The following is a 26,130-nucleotide window of genomic DNA, read 5'->3' on the forward strand; positions in this document are numbered from 1 at the left end:
CTGAAACTGCCTGTAAGCTGAAAAGCACAGTCACCACCAAATCAATTCCTCATCCATTAACAGGTTGTCTCTGTTCTTGAGACACAGTCATAACCTGGTTAGACCTGTTTTGTTTGAACACTAACGTGTGAGTTGGCCAAATGCAAATGAGCCAATGTTTGTAATCCTTTATTTTATTTTTTTAAAGGGCCGGGCAGCCAATCAGAGGAGGGGGAAGTGACTTAGGGAATTCCCGGTTGGTGGCTTATTGCTTAACATCCTACAAAATGATTTTAAATTATTGTCATATGCATTTATCTTCACTCTGATGAGAGCTCAGACGTGATAAGTTTGTGGCTTCCCATCCTGGTAGGAGCTAGTGTGGTAGCTACCTGCCTTCTTCATCGACAGAGCTATAGGACTGCCCACCCAGAATCTTTAGGTAAATGAGGTAAGTCCTTGATTTTCAATCTTCTTTTGAACCTGGAATTCAAACACCTGCGTGGAAAGAAGAGAAGCCTGTCTTGACTCAGACAGGTGAAAATAAACCAGAGGCTCCGGGAGGCAGCTGCCAGGAAGTAAAGCTTGTGTTACCTGGCCTCACCTACTGAATCTTGTTCGAGCTTATTTGGGTGAGAGCAGCTAGGCTACTGTGAGTGTTATCTGTGAATTTCCTATATTGTCTGGACTTCCAATCAGCAAGAGTCTAAAAGTCCCCTCGTTTCTCTCTGTCCATGTGGTATGACAAAGCCATATCCCTGGGTTATATTTTTCTAGAACAAAAAGCAGATGGAGACCGATGGTTCTGATGTCGCTCAGTGATGACCTGTTGGCTAAAGGCTGGTAGGGCTCAGGGAGCATGATCTCATAGTCTAGAGGTGGCTTTGCTGCTATTTTTTCCTGACTTACAAGCAGTAAGGAAAAACCAGTTCACCTTCAGCATATTCCAGTTTGGGAAAATGGGTATAGATAGGCAAAAAGAGCCTATGTTCACAAAGGGAACAGGAATCAGCTTGCCAAGTTAGGCAGCCTGTAGCCTTAAAAATGATCTTGCACAGAAAGAAGACTCAAGTTAGGTAAATGATTTTACCATATCACAAGGGGACAGACCAACCCTTTGTTTTTCCACAATGGGGATACTATGACCAGACAGGCAGACATGACTCACCAGCAACAAATGCCTTCGATATAGGGACTCTTTTGATTTTGTTTGTACACCATGAACAAGTGTTGGGCCCAGTGTCGATCGAGCAGAGAAGAGAAAAATGAGGGGATGAATCTTGTTGGATTACAAGAGCACTTTCCTTTCCTTCTTTCCTTCCTTCCTTCCTTCCTTCCTTTCTTTTTAAATATCTCTTTTCAGGTGCTCTGAGTATGGCTGTGGGTGATGCATCTTTAAGATGAAGTATAAGATTCTCTGAGTTTGAGTCCTCGAGTGTCTCTGCTGTTACTCCATGTTGACCTCAGGGAGAACAGGGGAGTTTGGAGTCTGAGATTTCTGGTGGAAGCAGCAATTGGTTTTGTAGGTATTAGTGTGAGGATGTATAAAACCATATCTTTCAATGTATAAGGGGAAGTTAGAGATCAGGAATAGCTATCTATGTGCTACTTCCCCTGAGGTCCAGAGAAGAGTCAGTTTCTAGCAGAAGAGAAACAGCTATGAAATAAGAAGAATTTCACAGTCAAAGATGGGATTAGAAATAAGAAGAATTTCACAGTCAAGGATGGGATTAGAAATAAGAAGAATTTCACAGTCAAGGATGGAGCCATGTGGGACTGGTTATAGCTGCATCACGGGGCCCATGGTTTTTAATAACTGTAATGGAAGACTCGAGAGTTATTTGGAAGTTTGTAACCACATTTAAACACACCAGATATCATGAGTGCCATCTTCCATATTTCTGGATTGTTCAGCAGATATTCTGAAAGACAGCAATCTTGAGGAAGCTACTGTGTTGGAAGTTGTATGACTATTCAAGACACCTTATTTAGGACCCTTTGTAGGTACAGAAGTGTGTTGGATCCAGGCCTCATTTATGCGAAAGGTCTGAGTCAATAACATTTTGTTGTTGTTGTGTGTGCTTAAAAAAAAAAACAATTATATTACCTATATCCATACAAGCTTCCTGACATTTTTCTTAAATGTTACTATTCTGTGATTTCCCATGGGAGCGCCCTGGGCCTTTCTAGACTTCTGACAAGCTTCAATGACACTCATGAGTCCATATTTGTGGGTTCCACAAGGGTTTCCCATTCATCCTTTTTCAATACCCCTTTTGACTCCTTTGAAGGCTTGAGACAAAAATGGAAACTGAGACTTTAGTTGTGTTTTCAGTGACATTCTGTTAGCTAGCTGTGATCACCAGGTCAAAAGGTGAATGCTTCCAGGCCATGATCAGCTCTAAGGAAGTGGGATTGCGCTTTCTGGAATCATACTGGGTTTTATTTCCTTCTTATCATCGCCCCTCAATCTCTGGGGGTGTTGAGAACTGAGCTGTGTTTGTTGGACGTTCTTGAATTTTTAACTAAATTTGAGAATCTTACTTCGTATCCCATCGTCCACACACAGTTGTGGAGGCTCACACAAGAGCTCATCCACTTCCTTTGGATGAAAGCATCCCCTAGGCCTTTCAAACAGATAAAGCCTTTGAAGACTTCTGGGAGGTGAGGCAGGAAGGTTACCAGAACACCGAAACAGAGTCTGCCAACACACAGCACCACGGTTCGAAGGAACCAGAAAAAACTCAAAACCCGATTCAGTGCCACCACTTTGCTGGTGTTTTAAGCAATTTCTCTTGTTTAGCTGGCTGGCTCTCATCTTTCATGGAGGCAAAGCAACAGACTTCTCTGTTATGGATGGGGCCCAATTGCGGAGCATTGGCTTGGTGTTTCAAGACCGCACACCCTGACCCTGCTTTTGTTACTGTTTAACTGAGCACAGAGCAGTGGCTTTCAGTTTGGGTAAGCTAAATCTGTAGCAGGGGTCTTCCTCAGAGCAGCGAGGCAGGAGGCTGCCACATTGCCCAACTTTTCTTAATTCGATTCCCAACAGCTGATGGGAGAGGGTGGGTAATTCACTTTATTTGATATTTTCACATCTGTTTATAAAATGATTTGAAGTGATATGACTTGTTCTAGGAACAGGCATTTTTGCTCTTATTAAAATTTGTGATTTGTGATTCTTTTTTTTTTTTTTTTTTTTAAAACACCGGTTAGAACTTTAAAGGACCAGAGTATGAAGATATGTAGGAAATCAATAACAGTGATGCCATGGGAACATGGGGAGAATAGCTGCTCATGACAGCTTATTTTAGGATGGGGTGTGTTCTCCAGCCAAATGGCATGTAGTGAGGAAGACAAGATACTCTGGAGCAGACATTTCTATCAGTCCTTTGGAGGTAGTTGATGAAAACTTTACGGCCTTTCCATGGGAACAAAGATCCAAGGGTTGTCCCTGGAGGCTGGCTGGTGCTGTCTTTGGAGTGATCAGAGCAGAGTACTGGGAAGGCAGTTGGTGGGACAGTGCTCGGAATGGCAGTCAGAAGACCTGGCAAGGCTGAGTGGCTCAGAGCAATACACTGCACCTCTCTGGGTTTTAGTTTCCTCTTTCATACATCCTGAATACCTTTAAGATATATTTGAACTCACAGATTCTGCTGGCTATGGCAGCCAAGGGTAGGTGGGACAACTATGCTGAGGGTCAGCAGGATTTGAGCCTATGAGAACATAGAGGGGGTGACAGATGCCCTCAAGGCAGGAAGACTTCTGGGGGCCCTTAAGTGTTTCCTTTAGGCTCTTGAGAACTTGGACTAAGAATAGACTGTTGAAGGGTGAAACCAGCAGCCTTCTTTGGTGGTGGTGGTGTCTCAGCAGTTAATGGCACATGGTGCCCCATCTTAATCAATAGGCCCAGAGCTGATCAGCTTGCGATAATAGGGAGCAGGTGATGCACAAACAACACTTGAGGAAGCCCAAGAGCTACCTCCGGGTCAGCCGAAGGTGAGACTTCCCATGCTGGTATCCACTCAGCCCGAGCTGCATGGGTTTGTCTGTGGGTGACTGGGAAGATGAGAAAGATGTGAAGTCTGTCCTGGAGGAAGACTCGATGGTAATCTTTTGTGGGGAATAGGGTTGGTTGGGTTAAACCGGAGCTTTGTGCTGTTTCCAGATGGCTCAGCTCTGCATCTGCAGCAGACAGAGCTTACAACAGGCTCAAGCATGGTGTCCCACTTAAAGAGGCTCCTAGGGTATTAATTGACTTGGTTTTAAAAGAGACATCCCGTAAAATGCTCCTTTGAAAATGATTTCACTAGCACCTAACCACGGTGTGTCTTAGGTTTGCTGTGTGGGGCTGGGCTCCTTATCACCTGGCTTTACTTGAATCACCTCTCCCAATCTCTTGCTTATTTCTCAGTTATAATCATTGTTAAGGGGGTTTGACCATTTATTTAAATTATAATGTGTATAGATGTACCCAAAACATGACTTCTGATGACATAAGCCTAAAATAAAAAAGGGGCGAGGAGCCAAGCAGATAATTGTGTGCCTGTTAAGAGAATTGAACATCTCATTAACCCAACTATTTCACTATGAAAACTTAGCTTAAACAACCTTGTCTAGATGCATGCTTTCTTTGATGTAACCATGGTGAAGTCAAGGTGGCCTCTCAGCTGCTTCTTGCTCTCCATTTGTCGCAGACTCATGATAAACAGTCTTCGGGGCTGCAACTGTATGCCAGGTATGGATCTGAGAAACTTTAGTCACTATTAATCTTTCCACCAGCCTAACTATGACGAGCCTCTCTCAGAATAAAGAGGTCATTCTTGTATTACAGAGTCTGGTGAACATGACCATCGTACGGAGTTTGCTGTGGAATTTCTTAGGAGCCTTTGGCAAGCTTCCCTCAAGAGGGCTGCTGTTATAGTCTTGAGGAGAGATGAGGGGAGAGCTATTAGCAGTTCTGTCTTCCACAAGACTACTGACCAGACTTGTTTTGGCTTTGTGTGGGCTGTAGATTTGGCCTGAAAATTAGTCTATGCCTAACTTAGTTCTTTTTAAGAAATTAAAGAATAGCTAGCTGTGATTCTGCCCTCTTCTTTCCATTGGCTAGAGCTGTGTGGAAGATCACAAACGAAGAGTAGATTTTCACTGTCTGTGTCTGAAGGGGCAGGCAGCATTGAGCTGTCATGAGGGTACAGGTTTTGCTGGGATATGGAAAGATGTGGAGTCAGAGTACCTGGCTTTAAATTGGATACTGCCACTGAATAGTTAAGTGCTTTGGGGGAAATTCTGTAAACTTCAGCATCCAAGTCTCTTCATCCAGAAAAATAGGTGAATAACATCTACTATGCAGGGCCAATAAGGATTAAATTAAGCAAAGAATGTGACAGCACCCAGACAATGCTCATAAGTGATTCGTAGTAGTAATTTGCAGGCTGGATGTCAAGGAGAAGTATTCAGTCTGGGCGTTTTCTCTCCATCTCCACTGAGTTGGAGCAGATGAGTATTAAATTCTGTTTTTTTTTTTTTTTTTTTTTTTCAATCGTGATTCTTTTCCTAATAATGGCCAGCTTGCATTCTAGACTCTGACTCTGGGGAAGAAATTGGATACTTAATTTTTACTATAGATGGTGGCATCAAGAAATGGGAAGGTGCACGTTAATAGGAGACCCCAAATTGAGCCTCATGTCGAGCTGTCTTCAAGGCACAACACTCATGGAATGGGCTTACAGCACATTTGTATCCTGTGCCTTGATGCCTGGTATGTAGGAGGCCCCAGAAGAAATGTCTTTCTTCAGATTGTTCGCCAGATAACCCAGTTCTTTTGTTTTGTTTTTGTTTTTTCGAAATAGTGCTCCTCTGTGGCTTTGGAGGCTGTCCTGGAACTAGCTCTTGTAGATCAGACTGGTCTAGAACTCACAGAGATCCTCCTGCCTCTGCCTTCCAAGTGCTGGGATCAAAGGTGTGTGCCACCAATGCCTGGATCCTACAGTCCTTAAGAGTTTTCTCAGACATCTACTGATCACTGCTGCAGAAAACATGTGCCTTGGGCATCTAGAGGCTCTGTGTGTATGTGTACTTGCTTATTTTGCTAAGACTTTGTAGGTCTGCCTCTTACTAAATTGCTGAGATGTTGCAGACAGTGCAAGTCATTTCTAAAGACCAAGTTGAATAGTCCTTGCTGTTAGTTTTAACCCTCTGCCAAGAGGAGAGAATTCTGGGGACCTAGAAATTCTGATGAGGAAAAAAATGACATTATTATTTTCAGTAACTTTCTATTATAATTTAACATATATCTCAATATGAATGTAAGCAAAACTCTCTATTACTATTCACTATGACTGTGGTAATTCCTAAGAAAAGTCATATTTTTATATCACATTGTACTTGTTACAGATGTATCAAACTATTGACGTCTGAGATCAAAGAGATGATTAGATATGTGACAGATGTTCTAATTCAGCATGTTAATGAAGCATTCATTTAAATATCACAGTTCCATGTAATTGAGAAGAGGCTCACAAGCCTCAACAGACTGCACAAAGGGTCCATGGAGAACGAATGGGGGGTTAGGAACTAGGGTACAGCCTTCTCTTGCACAAGAAATATCTGCTGAGTAGATCAGCTGATCCACATTCTTCACCATGACAGGGGAATGTGTTCTTTCTGCTTATAGATGGCCTTGGAGTTGTGGATATACTTGGGGGCAGGGCATGTGAAGATAGTGACAATAATGCTAATGTTAGTAAATGCTGTTTGCTGAGTGTATGCTGCAGGACATGGATGGGAGGGGGAGTCCCAGCTATGTTCAATGTTAATGTTTTGTTTCATTCTCCAATCTATCTGAGAAGGCAAGATCATGGGGGCAATCAGAGGCAGGAAAGATCTGTCTACCATCAGAGTGATAGTCTTGATGGGGTAAAGGAAAAAATGGGACTGATGTCTTAGTGAGGGCCAGCATCAGAGGAGACTTATATGGCTTTATAGGTGGGGCTGTGTTACATGGGATCTGTGCTTAGGGAGACTGTTCAGTTTAATGCCCTGTTGCTATGTTGTTGACCTGTATATTCTCTCTGTCTGTCTCTGTCTCTGTCTCTCTCTATCTACTATACAGCTAGGACTGTCTTGGAACTCACTATGTAGTCCAGGCTGGTTCACACGCCTTATCTATTCTCTCTTGTCTGTATCTCATGTTCTGGTATGATAAGCATGTGCCATCATATCTTGCTTAGCATTCTTAATAAGGTTTGAACAGGGGGCTCTGCCTTTTCCATTTTCAGAGTCCTTCATTCTATAGCTTATGCTGCCTTTTATCATGGTGAGGTTCTTGAAATATGTGACAATTCTTGGGGCCCCACCATCTGGGAAGTTGTTTTGGAGAACCTCTATACATGTTCATCTTACTCATAAACTAACCCTGGTATAAAGCAGAGGCTTGGGTCAGAAGAGGGGAAGATGGAGTTGTGGAGTTGGTGAGTTCTTGTTTTATTTGTACACTGAGAGTTTCCTCTGAAATAACCATGGGATGGGGCCAAGTCATTATTAGTGTGGTGGTATTTAATTCCTAGGAAAGATTTGTGGGATTAGGTGCTTGACTTCATGGTGGGTTTTCATTCTTGAATTTCCAGAGAGATTATTATATACATAGACCATTAGGTTAGGAGAAACAGAGGTGTGTTCTGGAGGGAAATAAAACCCAGTGTACTTATTTCTTCTTAAGTGTGCTTATTGACTTCTTAAGAAGTCAAGTTTAAATTTGCAAGGAAATCTGGAAGTTATTTGCTTCTGAAGCTGCAAAGACGATGATAGAACTTTACAAGGGTCTCTGGGGTTTCTGGGTTGAGTTTGGAGACCTACAAGGTTTGGTTCTGTGGTGGGATAAATTGTGGGAGGCTTTGCTGGATCTCTCTTGGTGGAAATCAGATCCCCATAGACACACCCAGTCTCTTTTGGTGCTATGGTGTTCCTGACACTAGCAGGTCTTCCCTCAGACCTCCAAAGGGGCTATAAATTCTCCTTAATTTTCATCAGGGTTTCCTGCTATTATTAGTGCTCTTTTATTAAGGCTAATAGGTCTGAGGTGGCTTCAGGCAGCTACTTTAACCCCTGAGTCAATCTGGGGCTTTCAACAGGAAGCCACACAGAAGGGTTTTGGTTCTGTTTGGTGTTGGGGATTGAAGCAAGGTGCTGTTACACACTCAACTGTGCTGTATCACCCAGAGACATCTTCAGTGTCTCCTCCATCCAGATTTAAGTTTTCATGAGTATGTTTTGGGGGTCATGAGTCAGTATCCTTATAGGATCTAGACTCATGTTCACTCAAGGCCACCCTTCCTTCTAGAGCACAGGACATTCAACAGATCTCCTTCTGACATTTAGGGAACAACTTCAAGGAGCCATTCTAAGATGCTTTTGTTGTTGTTTTGGTTGGTTTTTTGCTTGTTTTTGTTTTTTGAGGCAGGGACGGTTTCTCTGTGTAATAGCCCTAGCTATCTTGGAACTAGCTCTGTAGACCAGGCTGGCCTCAAACTCACACTGAGATGCTTTTAAATGTAAAGTATGAGGTTCTAAGAGATGGCTCTCTATTCTTTAGTGACAGAGAGACCTATTTTCAAAGCTACAAAGAACCATGCTGCTTTCCCCATCCCTTTCCAATGCACTTATAAGCTCCCGTCTGTTTACCAGATCGTCAGGTAAATTTTTAACTTCACTGTGCCTTTTCTTTTGTAAAATGGAGGTAATAGTAGCTATGTTTAGAGTTCTCAGGAGGATTCCAGGAGATCATTCATGTACAGTTTGGCTCTATTCAGACTATGTAGTAAACCCTTGATAAATGTGAATTGCCTTCTCTATCTTAGTTTTTGTTGCTGTTCTGTATTTATACAGTTTGTGAGATTTCAGATTGGTGGTTGTTGGCTCGACATTTTGGTGTTTCTCTCAGAGAAAACTTGACTCTTGAATTGGTCAAATCCATTGTCCTAGTCCATCCGAACCCCTCCCTGCCTCCAATCCCCACCCTGTACCTCCCTCCACCCTTCCCACATTCCTGTGCAGTTGGTCTTATTTATTTTTCAGTCATCTAAGGGTGTTGTTAAACCTCTTCTTTTTCTGCTGCCTGATTTGATGTGAGGAACTCCACTCCCTGCCCTGCTCATGACAAGAATGCCTGGGAGTGCTTAGCCAACCATGTTCCACCCCTACAGGATCACCCTGTCCTTAACACTCAGAGGAGAAGGCACAAGCCCTGCCTGTTCCACAGTCTCTCTCCATTGCTCTCTGACCCTTTAAGCCCCTGGTGGTAATGGGCCTGTGGTTTAGAAAAGGCTGGGGGAAAGGTGTTTTTGTGTGTGGGGGGGAGGGGATTGACATCTATTGTCTATGACTATGCTTGAAAAGAAATATGAAGATGCTTTCCTCTGACTATGCTGAAGGCTGGGTGATGAAGCCACTGGCTAATTGATGCTGCTCATCATCTTTGTTTGAGTGATTTGTTTAGAACTTTATGGCTTTTGGGGGGGGGGGCTAACTCATCATGTGTTATTGACAAACTAATGAGAATTGAGAGTACCATGTTGTTTGGATTAGAGACAAGAAATCACACCTGGGGCTTCTCAGGTCCTTTCCCCCTGGGACCTCAAAGCCCTTGGAAGAGCAGGAGTGAGTTTTTCCAACCTGGTTTTGATATAGGTATGGCTAGACTCACTTCTGAGATGGGAAAGCCATGGTCTAGTAACTAGGCTTTTCATCCTGACTCGATGTTGGGCATCTGTGGGAGAGGCTGGAATGAGACTGGGGATGTGTTTTCCACTTTAGGTTCCCACCTCCTCCCTGAATACCCTGACTTAAAGAAGTCAATTGTTTGAAGAATGTGGTTTGGGATCATCACCCAATAGTCCCTTCTCCACCCTTGTTCATCTCATTTCTGATCTGAACCCAGGCTGGCTGGAGGCTGGCCATATCATTCTGCAGACCTTGGATACCCCTCAGTGCCCTTGCAAACCAGCCAATGGAAAAGTACAAAGTCTTCTGGCTCCTGGGCCCTGCCAGTTCCCACTGGCCTATTCGATACTTCTTTTCTTCCAAGGGAGTGGGAGGATAGCTTCAAAACTGAAAGTGCAGGGTTTTCTCTGGTTTTTATAGGAAAAACAAATTGGCATGAAGCTGAGACAAACCAGCTCAGGCTGTCTGGGCAGATGCCTTTCTTTGCTTTTTTTTTTTTTTTTTCTGTTTATTTTCCAACAAATCAATGCTTAACTGCATTGTTATCGGAGTAGAGCAACAGGTGCAAAAAAATAATCCTGCTGCCAACTCAAATGAAGAGGTAGGGCTTATCCCCTCTAGGAGGTATTCAGAAGATAACAGAAGCCCCTGCCAACAACTGAATTAACAGCTCTGTGGATGGTGGGTTCTATGTTAAAAACCCACTCCTAACCCTCTGACACATAAACACACCATTGTCCTGGGAAGAGACTTTCAGCCATGTAGACAACCAGCTGCTTTATTCTGCCCCAAGTGGAGATTGGTTTTGGCTGAGACTGCTCTGTGAAACTTAGAGGCATTATCCTGTGCCAACTCCATGTCGCAGCAAGGGTTTTCTCAGAGGGCAAGGGGATGGGGTTGTTGGAGAGAAGAGGATCTGACTTGCTTTTTAAAGTTGTTGAAATTCTTTCTGTGGCTACTTCTCCCCAGATACCAGAGAGGGTTGCCTGGCATTCTCTGTTCTTGCTCTCGCTCCATTACCAAGGAGATGAATGAGCTCAGGCGACTTTGGAAAGATCAGTTACTGTTTTGGAAGTGTGTCTTGGCTGATAATCTATTAGTGCTGGGTGGCATCTGTGTTTTGTTCGCAATTATTTTTTTTCTCCAGCACCTAGCAGGAGGCAGTGCACCTAGTATGGATGTTAATTGGAAGGGACCAGTACATATTTGTAATAGTTGAACAAGCATCTCTCAGAGACGGTTTCTTTCTTCTGAAGGCTGATTCATCAGTTTTGAAGGCTTAACACCTAGGTGGTTAAATAATCTTTTAAAAGTGGAGGTGGGGCTAGGTCAGGTCAAGGGTCACCCAACCAGTCACAAGATTCTTTTGAAGCACAACAACAACCAAAGACATTAAGGCCTGCCTAGAAATGCTGGGTCCTGAGTATCTGTTTATCTTCAGAGGTGCACATGTGTAACTACACACTGTTGAATGTGGCAGTTTGGGGATCCTAGCATCAGTAACTGGCCTGTTTCATGTTGACAAACAATTTATAGTAGGTTCTCCACAGAGAGACTGGGCCTTGAATTCTCCTGATGGAGTCTTTGTCCCTTGGCTTTACACGGGTTGTTTTAATCTTTATGGACATTTCCATGATGGCAACTGTCTGTAGGAGTTAGTTACCTGATAGGGAGAAATGAGTCTCCAGACCAGACGTTTTTAGATATGAGGTTCTCAAGGATTCAAACAGAGGGTCTTAGAAATACAGGCTTTGGTTTGGTGGTTTGGGTAGAATGCTGTGTGGGTTGACATTTAACTCTTCCTGGGGTGGTGAGCAGGGCATGATGTATCTGCTATGCTTGAGAGTCAGTTCCAGTTTCTCAAGATAATTTGGAAGGTGGTTGTTGTAGGCATCATCTGGGATGTTCCAGTCTCCACACCTGTCAAGTTCCGTCCAAAGCTGTGGTGGGAACGAGGCTGTGGCTTTACTATACTTTTTTTTACCGTGGTCACTGGGCTTTAAAATTCAGAGGGGGCCATAGTGAAGAGACAGGTTTTTGAGGTTCAGAGGTAGTAAGGCAAATGGTGAATTCCTAGGAATGACCCACCTGAGATGTGGCATGGTTTAGGTGCCAGTGGTCCCAGTGGGAGGCACCCAGGCAGCACCTAAGCCAGGTAAGAGAACAGGGCTGGAACCTTGCAACATCTTTCTTAGAGACTGTACCCCACTTAGCTCTATTAACCTGTGTCATAGTTTTCTTAAAATTCTAATCTCACATGAGCGCAGAGATTTATAATATGTTTTATATTAACTAAAATGTTATCCACGGTAACTACAATGGTGTCAGTAGATCTTTAGGCATCAATAGCTGATCCTTATAGGGACTGTGACCCATAGGGCAGAGGTGTCAGAGCAGAAGCACATGCACATTTTTGTTAGAAAGAGAGAACAATTACTTCTATTGAGGTCTCAATAGGCTCTGTGATCTTTTGAGATTCAATCTAGTGTATCGTATCTGAATGAAATTGACAGAGGCCGTGTGGGTTATTCCAGGTAATCTTATTTTGATCAGTTTTGGTGCCTGCCACTGTCAGTATGTGCCATCTTGTCTGGGTCTGGCACCGAGGCTGATAGAGATCAGGACAATATGTCTATTTCCCAGTGGCCTACAGCCAACAATGTGTATCTACTGTAGAGCCAACTTCACCCTCACCATATTGCATTATTGATCATGAAAGCACTCAATATCCCAGGAATATACTTCAGATGTTGCGCCTGGAAATAAGAAGTGTCTGTCTCAAAACACACTAGGAAGATAGGAAGTTAGTTACGGTGTAACTCAGAAAGGATCAGACATGTTCTCCAAGCTTGCTTCACATTTTGGTTCATTTGTAAAAGCACAAATTGTGGCCGGTATTCTACTCAACTACCTTTCACAGGAACATGAATTTTCTTTTCTCCCGCTTGGGAGTAGTCCTTTGAAAGAACAGTCAAATTGAAACAGGAAGTCAGTAAGCTGTTGCAACATCTGTAGCACAAATGCTGTGAATTCACCTGCTGGCAATTTGAGTAAGGATGGAGAATGGTCTGGCTGTTGCTGTCACAGAACAAGTAATTATTTAGGAGTCTTAATTGCTTCCCTGGCTTGAGAAATAAATGTATCCCATGGCAACCAGTTCTGTGACAGCATGAAGGGTATGTGATTCACTGAAGAAAAAGGGAACTGTGAAAGAGTGGCCTTCACTCACAGATCCTGGGGCTGAGGACAGGGAATATAAACTCTCCACCTGTACACACACACACACACACACACACACACACACACACACACACACACATTCTCAAAATTTTAGTCACTATAATAAAAATGATGACTTTTATAGCATTTGATCCTTGCTGGGATTCTTACCACTGAGCAAGTCTATATTGGCCTTGTTTGTCTTTTCTGGGAGGTTCTCTGCTTGTTGCAGAGGAGAGGCCAGTGGAGCAATCTTTAGTTTTGTTAGGAGTCTTGAGGCTAGGCAGAACTTCCTGTATGATACAGGAGGACTTCATTACTCTCTCAGAATCACAAAGTTGTCTCCTTCCTTTCTTTTTCTGTCCCTATACCCCAAGTTTCAGAGCCCAATCTTTGGAGCCATTGAGTATTTCTGTATTAAAGGAATCCAACAGGGCAGAGAAACCTGTGGCCATGTTTTGTTACAGCCATGCTGCTCTCCCAAGCTATTACTGTTCCAGCACAATAGCCATGGGCAAAGCTTTGGGCAAAGCAAAGCCTGTTGTGGTCACATAGAGTTTGGGAATGTATGCCCTTCCACTGGGCTTGGCAGCCTCAGGCACAATGTGATTGGTGAGAGGTGAGGAAACAGGTAGGATAGAGTGATGGTTTTTAGTCCCCCAGGCAAGAACTCTGCCCATAGGGGAAGAACACAACTCCTGCGAACAGTCCAGCTGTTGCCTGTCAGCTGTGGAGCAATGGTGTACTGGATAGCACCAGGTTTGGGATAGCACGGGAACCTGGGGAACAAGCTCAAGGCTTGGCTGCTCCAGCAGCTGGAATTGGAGATTTGTACAGATGGCAGAGACCTGAGGCTTTGCTTGAAATGAATTTGGCTCCCAGTTTTCGCTTTGGAGGTTCAAAAATGATGAGGAAAATGATTGCTGGTAATATTATCATTATAAAAGCCACCAGATGTTTATGAAGCCTTTATCATGTTCCAATATTTTCCTCAGCATATATTAGTTGTCACTTCATTGTTCTCACTCAGAGGTCCTTTTCAGAATATCCTCATAGTGTAAACAAGGGAATTGAGGTCTGGAGAAGTTAAATAACTTGTGTGAATTTGCCCTGTAGATAATCTGGCAAAGCCAGGGCTTCAAGTATGGCCATTGGACACCATAGCTAATGGCTCCCAGACTCTTACACTCTTTTGCTTTTGAGGAGTCTAGCCATACCCTAAGAATGTTCCCAAAGTCAGTCAATTTCCAGATTAAAGAGAAATTTTATGGGTCAATCCCATCTTAAGAGCTAACGAGGACTGAACAGTGACAACATGTACAATGCTTGGGTCCTTTCTAAACATTCTTATTTACCTTTGTAACCTTTACATTTTGTCATATGGGGACAATGAGGCTGTAAATAATCAACATGGCCACCAAATTCCCACTCCTCATAGTTTATGTCATGATCTTGGCATTTAAGGACTATCTTGGAGACCCAGGCAAACTGAGCTGAGTTGAAATTTTCTGATACTCTTGACATATCTTTCAAGCTTAGATCTAGGTGAGTCAGTTTCTGTGGCTAGGCCCCTCTAACTGCAGCAAAAATCTAAGGCTTAAATTTTAGAGTCAGGCCAAGTGTTCCATTTATCTTCTCTCCGTATTTCTCCCGAGTGGTCCAGTCTGTGTGTGGTGGCTGGGCTGTCCCTCATCTGGAAGAGAAAGGAGGCTTTGATGATGGCCTGGAAGAAGAGTGGTCCCAAAGAAGCTCAGGCGCAGCTTCTAAACTCAGCATTTTAGAGTGCTATGTTGTTTTCAGTAAATTATCCATTAAGACAGCAATGGACACAGGGCTCTGCCTCTCCTGCAAAAATAAGATGATAATGACCCTTCACCATAGCAGTCTCTCTGTAGAATTAAGTTCTGGGCTGGCCAATCCTTTAGTGGCCCATGATCCTCAGAGAAGCTGACAGCTCTTTACTGTAGGGAATTTGTTGCTGATTGTCCAACAGGTCACCTAGCATGAGGTGGTTGTCTGGATTTTACTCTGTGAGTAGCATGACTGGCCCCTCTTCTTTAGATAAAGTACAGACTTTTGTCCCCTAAACATACTCCTATGAACTTCTGCACAGAAGGGTGTCATGTTAGGTAAATGGAAAAGTCTAGCTTATCAATAAGGATACAGAGCCAAATACTCTTCTCCATGATTATCTCTATCCATGAAGAAGGGATAAGAGACTGAACATTTTTTTTAAATTCCTGTATAATTTATATTTTATTTATGCCTCAGGTATGAAATAAAATTTACTTTGTTATTCTATAGTTTTCAATAGACCAAGTCATGATTTATATTTTATCTTCAGTTAAATGCAATCTGGGACCAGGACGTGCCTAGGTACCTGGTGCTTCTTCTCAACCACTGATTAGCAATGGCTTTGTGTACCAGGCAAGGCTCTGTAAGCTCACCAGTCCCTGTTGAGTTTAATTCTCAGTGAGCCTATGTAGCTAGAACAGATACTGTCTGCTCCTCAGGAGAGGCGAGAACAATTTAGAAAGGCCAAGGTCCAGCCCACGGTTGCCATACCAGCAGGATCAGAGCCTCAGCTGCCACCTCCACAGGCTTTAGTTTGAACCACAATTCTCAACCAGGGTTGGTGATTTTGCTCTAGGGAATACATAAGGAGAGATCTAGTGGGTAGAATCCATGGCAGCTGCTGGGTACCCTACCTGTGTGTGACAACTTCTGTACCAAAGAATTCCCCAGCTCTACCTGCATTCCCATGTTACAGCAGGATTGATAGTGGCCAAGATATGGTTCATTGACAGATGAATGGGTAAAGAAGAAGAGGTACATATATGTAATAGGCTAATATTCAGCCATGAAATGAATGAAATCTTGTTATTTGTAGCAATGGGGATGGAACTGGAGGGCATCATGTTGAATGATAAGCCAGACAGAGAAGGACAAACACTGCAATACTCCTACTCCTTGGTGGCAGGTTAAATAATGATCTCATAGAAGAAGAGAGAATAGTGGACATTAGAGGTTAGGAAGGTAGAGAGAAAGGGAGCACAGAGGAAAAAGGTTAATAGGTACCAAAATGCAATTAGAGGAAGAATTAGTTCTAGTATTTTCCAGAACAATAGTGTAATCACAGTCTGCAATCATAAAATAAATATGTATTTCAAAACAATCAGGACAGAAATACTGTAAATATAAGCAAATAACATGTTGAAAAAGAGGAAATACTGAATATATATTATATACATGTATAAATTGCCTCCAAAATATGCACAAATACTAGGTCTTAACTAGAAATTTCAAAAAAGAATTATTTAGCCCTGATTTTGGTTGTGGAGATGCTGTGGAGAAACTGGGATTAGCTATTGTCTGGCATGAGGAAGATCTGGTTCTTTGTGCCTCTACCCTGCCCCCTGACAGCATCATCAGCATCCCTCAAGCTGAGGATGGAGAGAGATGAGCCCTTTCTTTGGCTTGCTTCATACACATAGCATACATAGAACATCTCTCTCAGCCTTGGAGGTATAGACCCAAGGCCAAGCAACACCTTGACATCTGCTGTTTAAAGAAAGAAAAGGCTACTTTTAAATTGGGATGTGTGCACGTCACGTACTAGACTGCACACTTCTAAAACCATTCTTATCCTCCAGAACAGCTTTTCCTTACGCTTAGTGAATCAGAATACCTCATCTCTCACCCCCATCATTCCTGGCTGGGAATGAGGAGTAGATTCAAAGTCATAGAGCTAGGAAGTGAAGTCTGGAACCTATCTGGGATCCTGCAGACTCTAGCTAGACTCAACTTACTACTTGCTTTTTAAGGAAAACTATGCTGAAGGCTAAGTAGAGAGCTGAAAACAAATCCTAAATAGCCCTCACTCTTCCTTTTAATTAAAAGGGTAGCTCTTTATACCCCATAAAGCAATCAATATACAGCATGGAAAGTCTACATTAGTATACGGGGGTGTGGGTACCTTGGTCATAACAGGGCCTTTTTATAGTTCTCAAGGCACATTTATTATCCATTATCTCATTTGATCTCCTCAACCGTCCTGAGAGTCTATTGGAAGACAAATGTCTGCATTTTATATTTGAAAAGCTAGGCCTGGAAGAGAGTAGGCTTGTCCAAAGGCCTTGGCTAGCCTAGTTCACATAAGGTACCACCTGCTGCTCTCTGCAGCTACTGTCAGGGTCCAGAACATCTCTACTTGCAAGCCTGGGGGAGCTCCTGTGAACTCTGACTCACTAAGGGTTAAGCCACATAAACTCTTTTATGAGTGGTAACCATTTAATGGGCCCTGTAAAAAGGGCCCCTCACCATGCTGCCTGCTTTCCCCTGGAAGGGGGGTGCTGGCAGGGAGGAGGGCTTAGGAGGGGGTACAGAGTGGGAGGTGACAGGACAGCTGAGACCCTGTTGTCCTCAAGGCTTTTCTGTGAGTTGGAAATAGTTGTGGAAGTTTCCAGAAGGTTGCGTGGAGAAACCTGCTGCCCCAAGGAAAGGAGTCCGACTAGAAGCCGAAAGCTGGCCCAAGACACCTACCAAATTCTTTCTTTAAATGTTCTTATCCTTCTTATTATTAATTTGTTTAGATTTATTTTGTTTTATGTGCATGAGCGTTCTGCCCACATGTGCTCCTTAATGTGGGGACATCAGATTCCCTGGAACTTGAGTTAGGGATGGTTGTGATCTACCATGTGGGTGCTGGGACCTGAACACAGGCCCTCTGCATAAGCAACAAGTATTCTCACCAATAGAGCCCCAGTTCTTATTATGACCTCCTAAGGTCTTGACATATATAGTGCCTGATGATTCTTTTCAGGCTTTGGGTTTAATGATCTACCCATTTTGCAGTTGGAGACAATGAGGCTCAGGAGGTTTTGGACCAGACAGCTACAGAATTCAGCATCATCCATAGTGAGCAGAGCAACTAGAGTTTCAGTTCCTTCCTCAACTCAGAAGAGTGGGGCCAGCCCCCAATCTACCTGCTTTTTCTTAGCAAGTGGTCAAGAAAACCCTTAACTGGCCCAAAGAGAGGCTCCTACTGGATCCAATAGGTCTTGTCTCTACTAACATAGCCCCTTTGAAGCTGTCCTGTCACCTCCCACTCTGTACCCCCTCCTAAGCCCTCCTCCCTGCCAGCACCCCGCTTCCAGGGTGGGAGGTCTATCTTCGTCTGTTCTCTGAGCCTGCAGTGCTGCTCTCTCCAACAGGGCTGGGCTCTGAGCTTCAGCCCTCTTGGGGTTAAATAGTAACCTTTCTACTGCTTGTGGGTGAGCAAACGCTGCCAAGGCAGAAACCCAGCCTTGAGCAAACATGAGCCAGGGCTGGGCCCTTGTTCCTCCCCAGACACCAAGTCCCCCATGGTTGAATTAGCTTAGGGGGATTGTTCTAAAAAGCCTAATGGGAAAATGCCTCTATTACTGTATGAAAGAAATGTTTGATTTAGTTGGGTTTTCTTCTCTCAAGGTGAGAACAAAAAATCTTTTCTAGAAAAAATCTTTGGGTGGTGGTGGTGGCACCTGCCTTTAATCCCAGCACTTGGGAGGGAGAGACGGGGATCTCTGTGAGTTTGAGTTCAGCTTGGTCTACAGAGTGAGTTCCAGAACAGCTTCTAAAACTACAAAGAAATCCTGTCTTGAAAACCAAAAACATACAAACCAGTTTTCACTTTTTAGATTGGAAAATGGAGGCCCTGGGGTGTTTTAAGTCCAGTTTATCCACAGAGGTAAGCCACTTCCCTGCAGTGGTTTCACTTAGCTGTCAGACTTTGTGCCAAGTGTGAAAAGTACAGAAATGCATTTGATCCCTAACCAGTGTCCAGGCTAGATGTGAGCATCTGCATTTACACACAGGGGAATTCAAGGACTAAGAGATGTGTGAGCCAGCATTCACTATGGCTAGTAAGTGGGAAAGCATGCAGGAATCTCAGCTCTTCTGACTTCAGAGCTCTCATACTGGTACCAGGATGGAGGCTAAAGCTCTCCTGTGCATCACTAACTGAATTGTCTGCCATTTCTACTCTTCCTTTATTTCCCACTTTCCACTCATGCCAGAGGCAAGCCTACGTGTTCACCAAGCAACGACGGTGATGATGTCAACAATTACAAGTGGTATCTAGTCCAGCTTAACCTCTAAGCACTGCTTTGTCCTTTTAACCTATACAGTACCTAGCTCTTCATCAGGGCCATTAGTATTTGCTGAATACATGAATGTATGAAAGTATTACATGCTTTTCCAAGGTTATGTATCTTTTCTCTGAGGTTCTACATAGAAACAACCAGAGGAGCTGAAGCTCAGTTAAAGAGTTAAGGGGTTATTTTTTGTTTGTTTGTGGTGTGTGTGTGTGTGTGTGTGTGTGTGTGTGTGTACGTATGTGTTCTATGAGGGGACCATTCCAGTCTGTTGACATGAGTGACACCTGAGGATGCAAAATTTCCTCCAAATAGGACAAGAAAAAAAAAGTCATGACCTGTGGCTATCCATACCTCAACATTTTATAAAGAACAGCAACATTGCTTCTCAGCCTTTTGGCCAAGATCAAGTGTGAAGAATGAGAGACTTTTGCAGCCTCACTAGGTTCAGAAAACACCCTGCCCTCCCTTTGATTATTGCACACACTCCCAGGCTCTAACCTATAGTGTGGAGGGTGTCTAGTTTGGGGCAGGCACTTCATAAATGCTAGGGAAGTTTTCTGAGATGCAAAATTTTTATGTTGTTCCAACATGCCAGATGGGCTATGGATGGAAACTGTTCTCCTGGGTCCCACAGTAGAAAATCTGAGGAAGTCACCTTGAGAATGGCCTCAAAGCCTGTTGAATTTTCCAGGTCTCCATCAGAAGAAAAGCTATTCATAACTTTGTAGCAGCATGTAAAATCTTAGTTTTCTATATCAGAAAGATGAACTGTATGTCCCAGAAATCAAAGGATTCCTAATATTAGCTCAAACCAAACCGCTTAAAAAGCTCTACTGAGATATAATGGTGTCCTCAGAGGATCAGTTCACCTACAGGAGGACTTGGCACTGAGGAAGCCTTCCTGTGTTCTCAAACCTAGGACTGCTTATACGGGGGACTCCCGATAGTGTCTCGCATAGGGGCTGGGTCTGAGATTTCACTGTTTGAAATTCCACTTCACATAAAATCTCTCTGGTATTTTCACTTTTGTGAAGCACTTGGATACTGGCCAGGCTTGCCCTGTGAGCAGGTATTGTGTTTTCTACACGGCTCTGTTTCTGATCAGAGATTATTCATTTATGAATGGGTGGCTATAAAAACTTGCCTCATGCATATGAAAATTGAACCTGGAAAATTTTAATTGCCATAAGTTTTGCTTTTACTGAAAGGGCTGTGGCAATGGTGGAAGGACATGGTCCTTCCTTCTTCCCTTCCTTTCTTTTTGACTTTCTTTCTTAAATGAACTCCATGAGCTGCACTCTCCAGTGACATTTGTCTAAGAGGTGCTAATTAAACGACTGTTTGACCCCTTGTAGATCATGATTCTGGAAGGAAGTGGTGTAATGAATCTCAACCCAGCCAACAACCTCCTCCACCAGCAGCCAGCCTGGACGGAAAGCTACCCCACATGCAATGGTAAGGCCTCTGCAGTTGGTGGTAGCACTGCCCATGCCCCTAACCTCTCCTGGTCTGACTTCTTTTCCGACTTGATGCATGGGAAAATCAGTGTTTTATTCAGTGATGATATGGAGGCTAGGGGCAATTCTCTCTCTCTCTCTCTCTCTCTCTCTCTCTCTCTCTCTGTCTCTCTCTCTCTACTCTCTTCCCCTCTCTCTTTCTCTCTCCCTTCCCTCATTCCTTCCCTCCCTCTGTCCTTCCCTCCCTCTCTCTGGGTAATTGAACTCTGTGCTTTGCTAATCACAGACTCTACCACTGATCCATATTTTCTTATATGAGGAAACTTTTAATGCTGTTTGCTCTTTAGGCCCCCGGGGCTCTGTGCCAAAGCCTATTGAGATAGACCACCACCTCCTTACCAAATGCAAAAATCTGGGTTGGCAATAAAGGTGGGAGATGAGATATCCCAAGGGAAGGGAGGCATGTTGGTGAAGTTTTCAGTAGTGCTTTCTTGGGATTTCAAGAGAGGTTCATGGAGGTGAGTGTGTACACGTGTATACATGTGTATTTAACCACAGCCTACACAGGATAAAGAAGAAAACATCATAGTAGTTTAAACTTTCTAGCGTTTTTACTTTCACTTCTGAGTTTAAGGAAGAGATTTGTCAGGGAACCAGGTGCCCATCTTTTAGTGCTTTACCCCAGGACATACGCATGGACTTCAAGCAGGAGACTCTCATGACAAGACTCGTATGTACTGTTTGGTGATCCAGCCTGTGGCTCCCAGTGAAAGCTGAATCAGCGGCTCTATGCCTCTCGGTGAAGGCATTTGCACAGCCAGGCTTCTGGGTGTCCAACAATATCAGGCATTAGCAGCTCAGGGACTTAGTTACCCCCCACCTGCTGCTACTCCCCACCCCATCATGCAACTCTTTACCTTTTTACCTTGCCACACAGATGTGTCTTGTTTGAGAAGAGTTTGAGGAACAGGAGTGAGGGTAAGGGTAGGGTGACATTCCCTGCTGAGTGGCAGACCCACGTGGCACTCCTCACTTAATTAGGAATCCCCAGCCAAGCATGGCAGGAAGCTTGAAGGTGGCCTTCCAGTCTCAGATCACTTGTCTCCTAAAACTGCTGCCCTTTCTGGACAGTTACATATTATGTGGCAGACCTTGAATTTGCTGTGGGGGCCTGGGGGAAAAAAAATCTTCCAAAGAGAGCAGGAAGTCTCAGCATGCCCCAGGCATCATCTCTACTATTTGCTTTGGAGAAAGCCAGAGCAGTGGACTTAGCAGGGAGCAGAACTGAGATGTCACTTTTATTTCTTTAGCTCTGGAGGTGTCAAGAAGACTCCGATCTTTATCAAGACTGAAGGGGGGTGGGGGAGTCAGCTGCATGGCAGAGAACAGAACCCATTGACTTTTCAGTTTCCCTGACATGAGGGACTCTGATGATTCCCTGCCTGAGGAGGAAGGCATCTTCTCCCAGCCAACTCCAGGCAAGTTTCTGGCTCTGCTCTCCCAGGTCAGAAGCTGCCTGGAATTAGGTTCACATTGAGTGCACAGCAGAGAGGACCCTGGGCCCACCACTGAGCTCACGAGACTTGTTCTTTTGTTGGCAAACCCACAGCTTACTTATTATAGGAAATAAAATTATTTTAGGAATACAGACCTAGTTCTCATCCTTGAACAATGCCATGTGTGAGATACAATGATAATAAAAATATTAATAAGGACATGGGAATGTTCATCATGAGCTTTGTACTAGAGGAGAATTTCTATAGACCTCAAGTTGGGGGCTACATTTTTCCAGGCCTTCCTCCATTTCCCCTGTTGCTCCCTCGCTCCATAGGAGAGGCTGAAGGGATGCATTTATTTGGCTGTAAAGTGGGGACAATGAAGCTCATCCTATGAGTAGCAGATATCAATGGCAGGCAGCTTGGTGCCCTGATTTGATCTTGCCTTCTTGCTCTTGTTGCTTATAATGGCTGGAGGCCAAGGCTGGATTATGAAGTGGGAGAAAAGTGAGATTTCCTAAGACCCTCCCCCTTCCTATCTTTCTTCTGCTAGGAGAGGGGGTTAGTCCAGAGGCATTGTGGGAAGGGAGTCCTGAATCTCCCTGTCACTCCACAGTTGAGCAGCAGCATGGCAAATCTTGCTAGAAATGCAGAAATTCAGGCTTTAGCCCCCACACCTCTTGGACTGGGATCTGCATTTGGGCAATAGTCCCTGGTACTTACAGCTGTAAGTATTTCACTAGCATGATTTTGAAGGGACAGTTAGGGGTATTTTCCTTGTAATTATATTTTCCTCATAGACTATTGTCCCCTGACCATGGCTTCTGGAAATTGGTGTATCTGTGACCACTCATAGGAGTGGAACCTATTAACATTACTTTGTAGAGGGAAAATTAATGTAGTACACAAGACTCCACCCCTCTCTGAAGATAGAGAAGCAGTTAACAATAAAGGGGTGGGCTGGAGAAGACTTCTTTGGTGGTACATTGTTTAGCACCACCTACACTCCAAAAGGAGCCCCTCACCCATGTTCCTATAAGTAGCCTTAAATTAAATTCAACAGCTCACCAAGATAGACTTTGGGACTGATTCTTTGGTCTGCTATTAGTGACTTATCTTGGGTGAGCAGACACTCGTTTACATCTCCCCAGGAAAAGCCATGCAACAATGGTCCAGATTATTTCAAGTTCAGTTATATTTGCCCAGCTTGGGCTTGCTGGGGTACAAGGTATCTGCCTCTTGGCTTTGCTACTTACCTTTCTTGGAAGAGGGCTCTTCCCCTTTATCTTTATTTTCAGAAGACCTTGAGATCCCTCAACCTTGAAACACAGCTCTTGTCCCCAGCTCCCATGCCTTTGGACCAATTCTGTGAAGCTCTCTTACATTAGCACAAGGCAGCCATGTTCATAGACCAATATATATAACATGTTCAGCAACTTATCTACTAGAATGTACTTCAGGTCTTCATCCAAATTATCTCACAGTACAACTGTATTCCTCCATTATTTGTCCTTCAGCTGAAAGTGAACCATACTGAGTTGGTAATGACTTCCACTATGGCTCCAAAGGATTTTTATGGATATATGAAGATGAGTAAGACTGGAGTCTATGACCTTCAATATACAGTTTGCAGAGGACAATGAGCCAGAACTTAGAAGCCTATAAAGATAAGCAGAACATAATAGGTGCCATTGAGAGAAATCCTAAGCATGATTCCTGGAAGTTTGGTTACCAAAGCAAGTTGGGGAAACTGTAACCCTAAATCCCAAAGAAAGAGAGCTAGAGGCTCAACAGCAGCATAGGGTGGTACAGAAAGGGACCTGGGGACCACACAGAAAGAAAATCACAGAGGACACTAGTCACTTCAAAAGCAATTGACCAAGTGTTTCAGTGCCCGGAATGGTAGTTTTCTGTCTTATTTCAGTGAATAGTAGGGACTGAGTGGAGAAGGGGTGTTGGAGCACCTGTAGCCACCAGTCAGGGGCAAGGAGATGTGTCACTTCAGGGAGAGCAAAACCATCAGAGAAAGGGAAACGTCATTTAAAGCCCCATTTTTGGTTGAAAATGACCTGTGTCAGCTTTTTCTCTGAATCTTTGTCTCTATCTCTGCCTTTCTTGTGTGTAAGAGGACAAAAAGGGAGTGGGGAGTGGGAGAGAGGACCATGGTCAGCCCTCTGCATCCCAGGATTCCACACCAAAGACTCAACCAACTCCTAACTTTCAAAAGATACCTTTTGGTGCTACAGAGATGGGCCCATGGCTAAAGTGCTTGCTGGGCAAGTATAAGTATCTGAGTCCAGACCCCCATTTCCTACTCGAGAGCCAGGCAGGTGTGGTAGATTGCATCTGTAACTCCAGCACTGGAAAGGTAAAGGCAGGTGGATCCCTGGATCTCTCTGGCCAGCCAGTCTAGTCAAATCAGTGAGCTCCTGGTTCAGTGAAGAAACCTTGTTTCAAAAAATGGAATGAAAAGTAGGAAAGTGATGTTAAACCAAAGACATCGACTTCTGGCCTTCATGCACCCACTCAACATACAAGTGCATGCACTTGTATACACACGCACACGTGCGCACACACACCATACATCTATACTGAGCAAATACAAAACTTTTCTTTTTGTCATTTCCCAAACAATCTAGCATTAACTATTTATACAGCATTTACATTATTGTGGGGATTGTAGTTAATCTAGAGATAATTTAAAATATAGGGAAAATGTGAAGGTTAGATATGTAAATATGACATGCTATAGAAGGAATGGTAAGATTTTGGTGTTCATAAGGTATTCTGGCAAGGCCAATGTATTTGCATATGTGCAATCAGCTAGAAAGTAGATGAAACTATAGCCAACCCTTTCACTTTGCTACTTACTTGTGGGTGAGGTAGGGAGTGAGCTCAGAGTTCTTCAGGTATCATGTGTTATCTAGTGTTCAGAGATGGATGTGACATTAGGAAGAACATGAAGATGCCATGCCACTATTGGGTAAAACCCCCCACATGCTAAGAGCCTACTATGCAGAGCACATTCAGTAGTCAGTATGGTGTGTGTGCGTACGCATGCATGTGTCTGAGACTACCCAGGAACAAGAAGGGGCCACTCACAGGGCTGTATCCTATTTTTGCAGTTTCCAGTGGTTTTTTTGGAGGCCAGTGGCATGAAATCCACCCTCAGTACTGGACCAAATACCAGGTGTGGGAATGGCTACAGCACCTCCTGGACACCAACCAGCTGGATGCCAGCTGCATCCCTTTCCAGGAGTTTGACATCAGCGGAGAACACCTGTGCAGTATGAGCCTGCAGGAGTTCACGAGGGCAGCAGGCTCTGCTGGGCAGCTGCTCTACAGCAACTTGCAGCAGCTCAAGTGGAATGGTGAGTGGTCCTGGGAAGTGCAAGGGCTCCACAGCTGGCTGGGCTCCCTGTCAGAAGTGACCCTCCAACTTGCCATTTCCCTAGACAGGGAAGTAGCAGAGAGAGGAGAGGATAGGCACAAAGCCTAAGGAATGATGCATCTAATCCCTCAGAAGCATTGATGAAACTCTTCTTGTGGCCACCTTCATTTCCAGAGAGACATAGAATACTTGTCTTAAATACTTGTCTTAATAAGACAAGCTTTTCCTTTACACTAAAAACAAAACAAAACAAAACAAAAACAATTCATATGCACTTTATTTGATTATTTGAGTGTTTTGCCTGTGTGTGTATGTATTTGTACCACATGCATGCCTGGTGTCCCTGGAGAGGTCAGAAGAGGGTGCCAATCTTCTGGAACCGGAGTTCCCATGTGGATGCTGGAAGCTGAACCTGGTTCCTCTGCAAGAGCAGTAAGTGCTCTTAGCTGCAGAGCCATCTTTCCAGCCCTCCTTTACATTTTCTAACAGAGTCTAATAACTTAATTCTCAGGCATTCGTTTGCATGTTATAAAGATCATCAATAACTTTAAAACAGAAAAAGAAACTTTATTGACCTAGGAGTTTTTAATTTTAGTTTTTAAAATTTTGGTTTGGTTATCTTGAGATTGGGTTGGACTATTTGGTTATATAGCTGGCCCAGAACTCTCTCTGTCACTCAGGTTGACCCTGAACTCAAAATCCTCTTTCCTTAACCATCCATGTTCTAGGAT

General features: G+C 43.7%; 1 protein-coding gene across 1 annotated transcript in view; it reads left to right on the forward strand.

Moving 5' to 3' along the window:
* Positions 1-375: 375 nt before the first annotated feature.
* Positions 376-26,130, forward strand: part of Ehf (ETS homologous factor) — a 37,550-nt gene continuing 11,795 nt past the window's right edge. The window contains exons 1-3 of the mRNA XM_051184090.1: positions 376-430; positions 20,411-20,510; positions 25,134-25,379. Of these exons, the coding sequence (XP_051040047.1) occupies positions 20,414-20,510; positions 25,134-25,379 (343 nt within the window). The 5' untranslated portion in view covers positions 376-430; positions 20,411-20,413. The remainder of the gene's footprint in view (positions 431-20,410; positions 20,511-25,133; positions 25,380-26,130) is intronic.

This window comes from Phodopus roborovskii, unplaced genomic scaffold (assembly GCF_943737965.1).
Source record: "Phodopus roborovskii unplaced genomic scaffold, PHOROB, whole genome shotgun sequence".
In the NCBI taxonomy this organism is placed as follows: domain Eukaryota; kingdom Metazoa; phylum Chordata; class Mammalia; order Rodentia; family Cricetidae; genus Phodopus; species Phodopus roborovskii.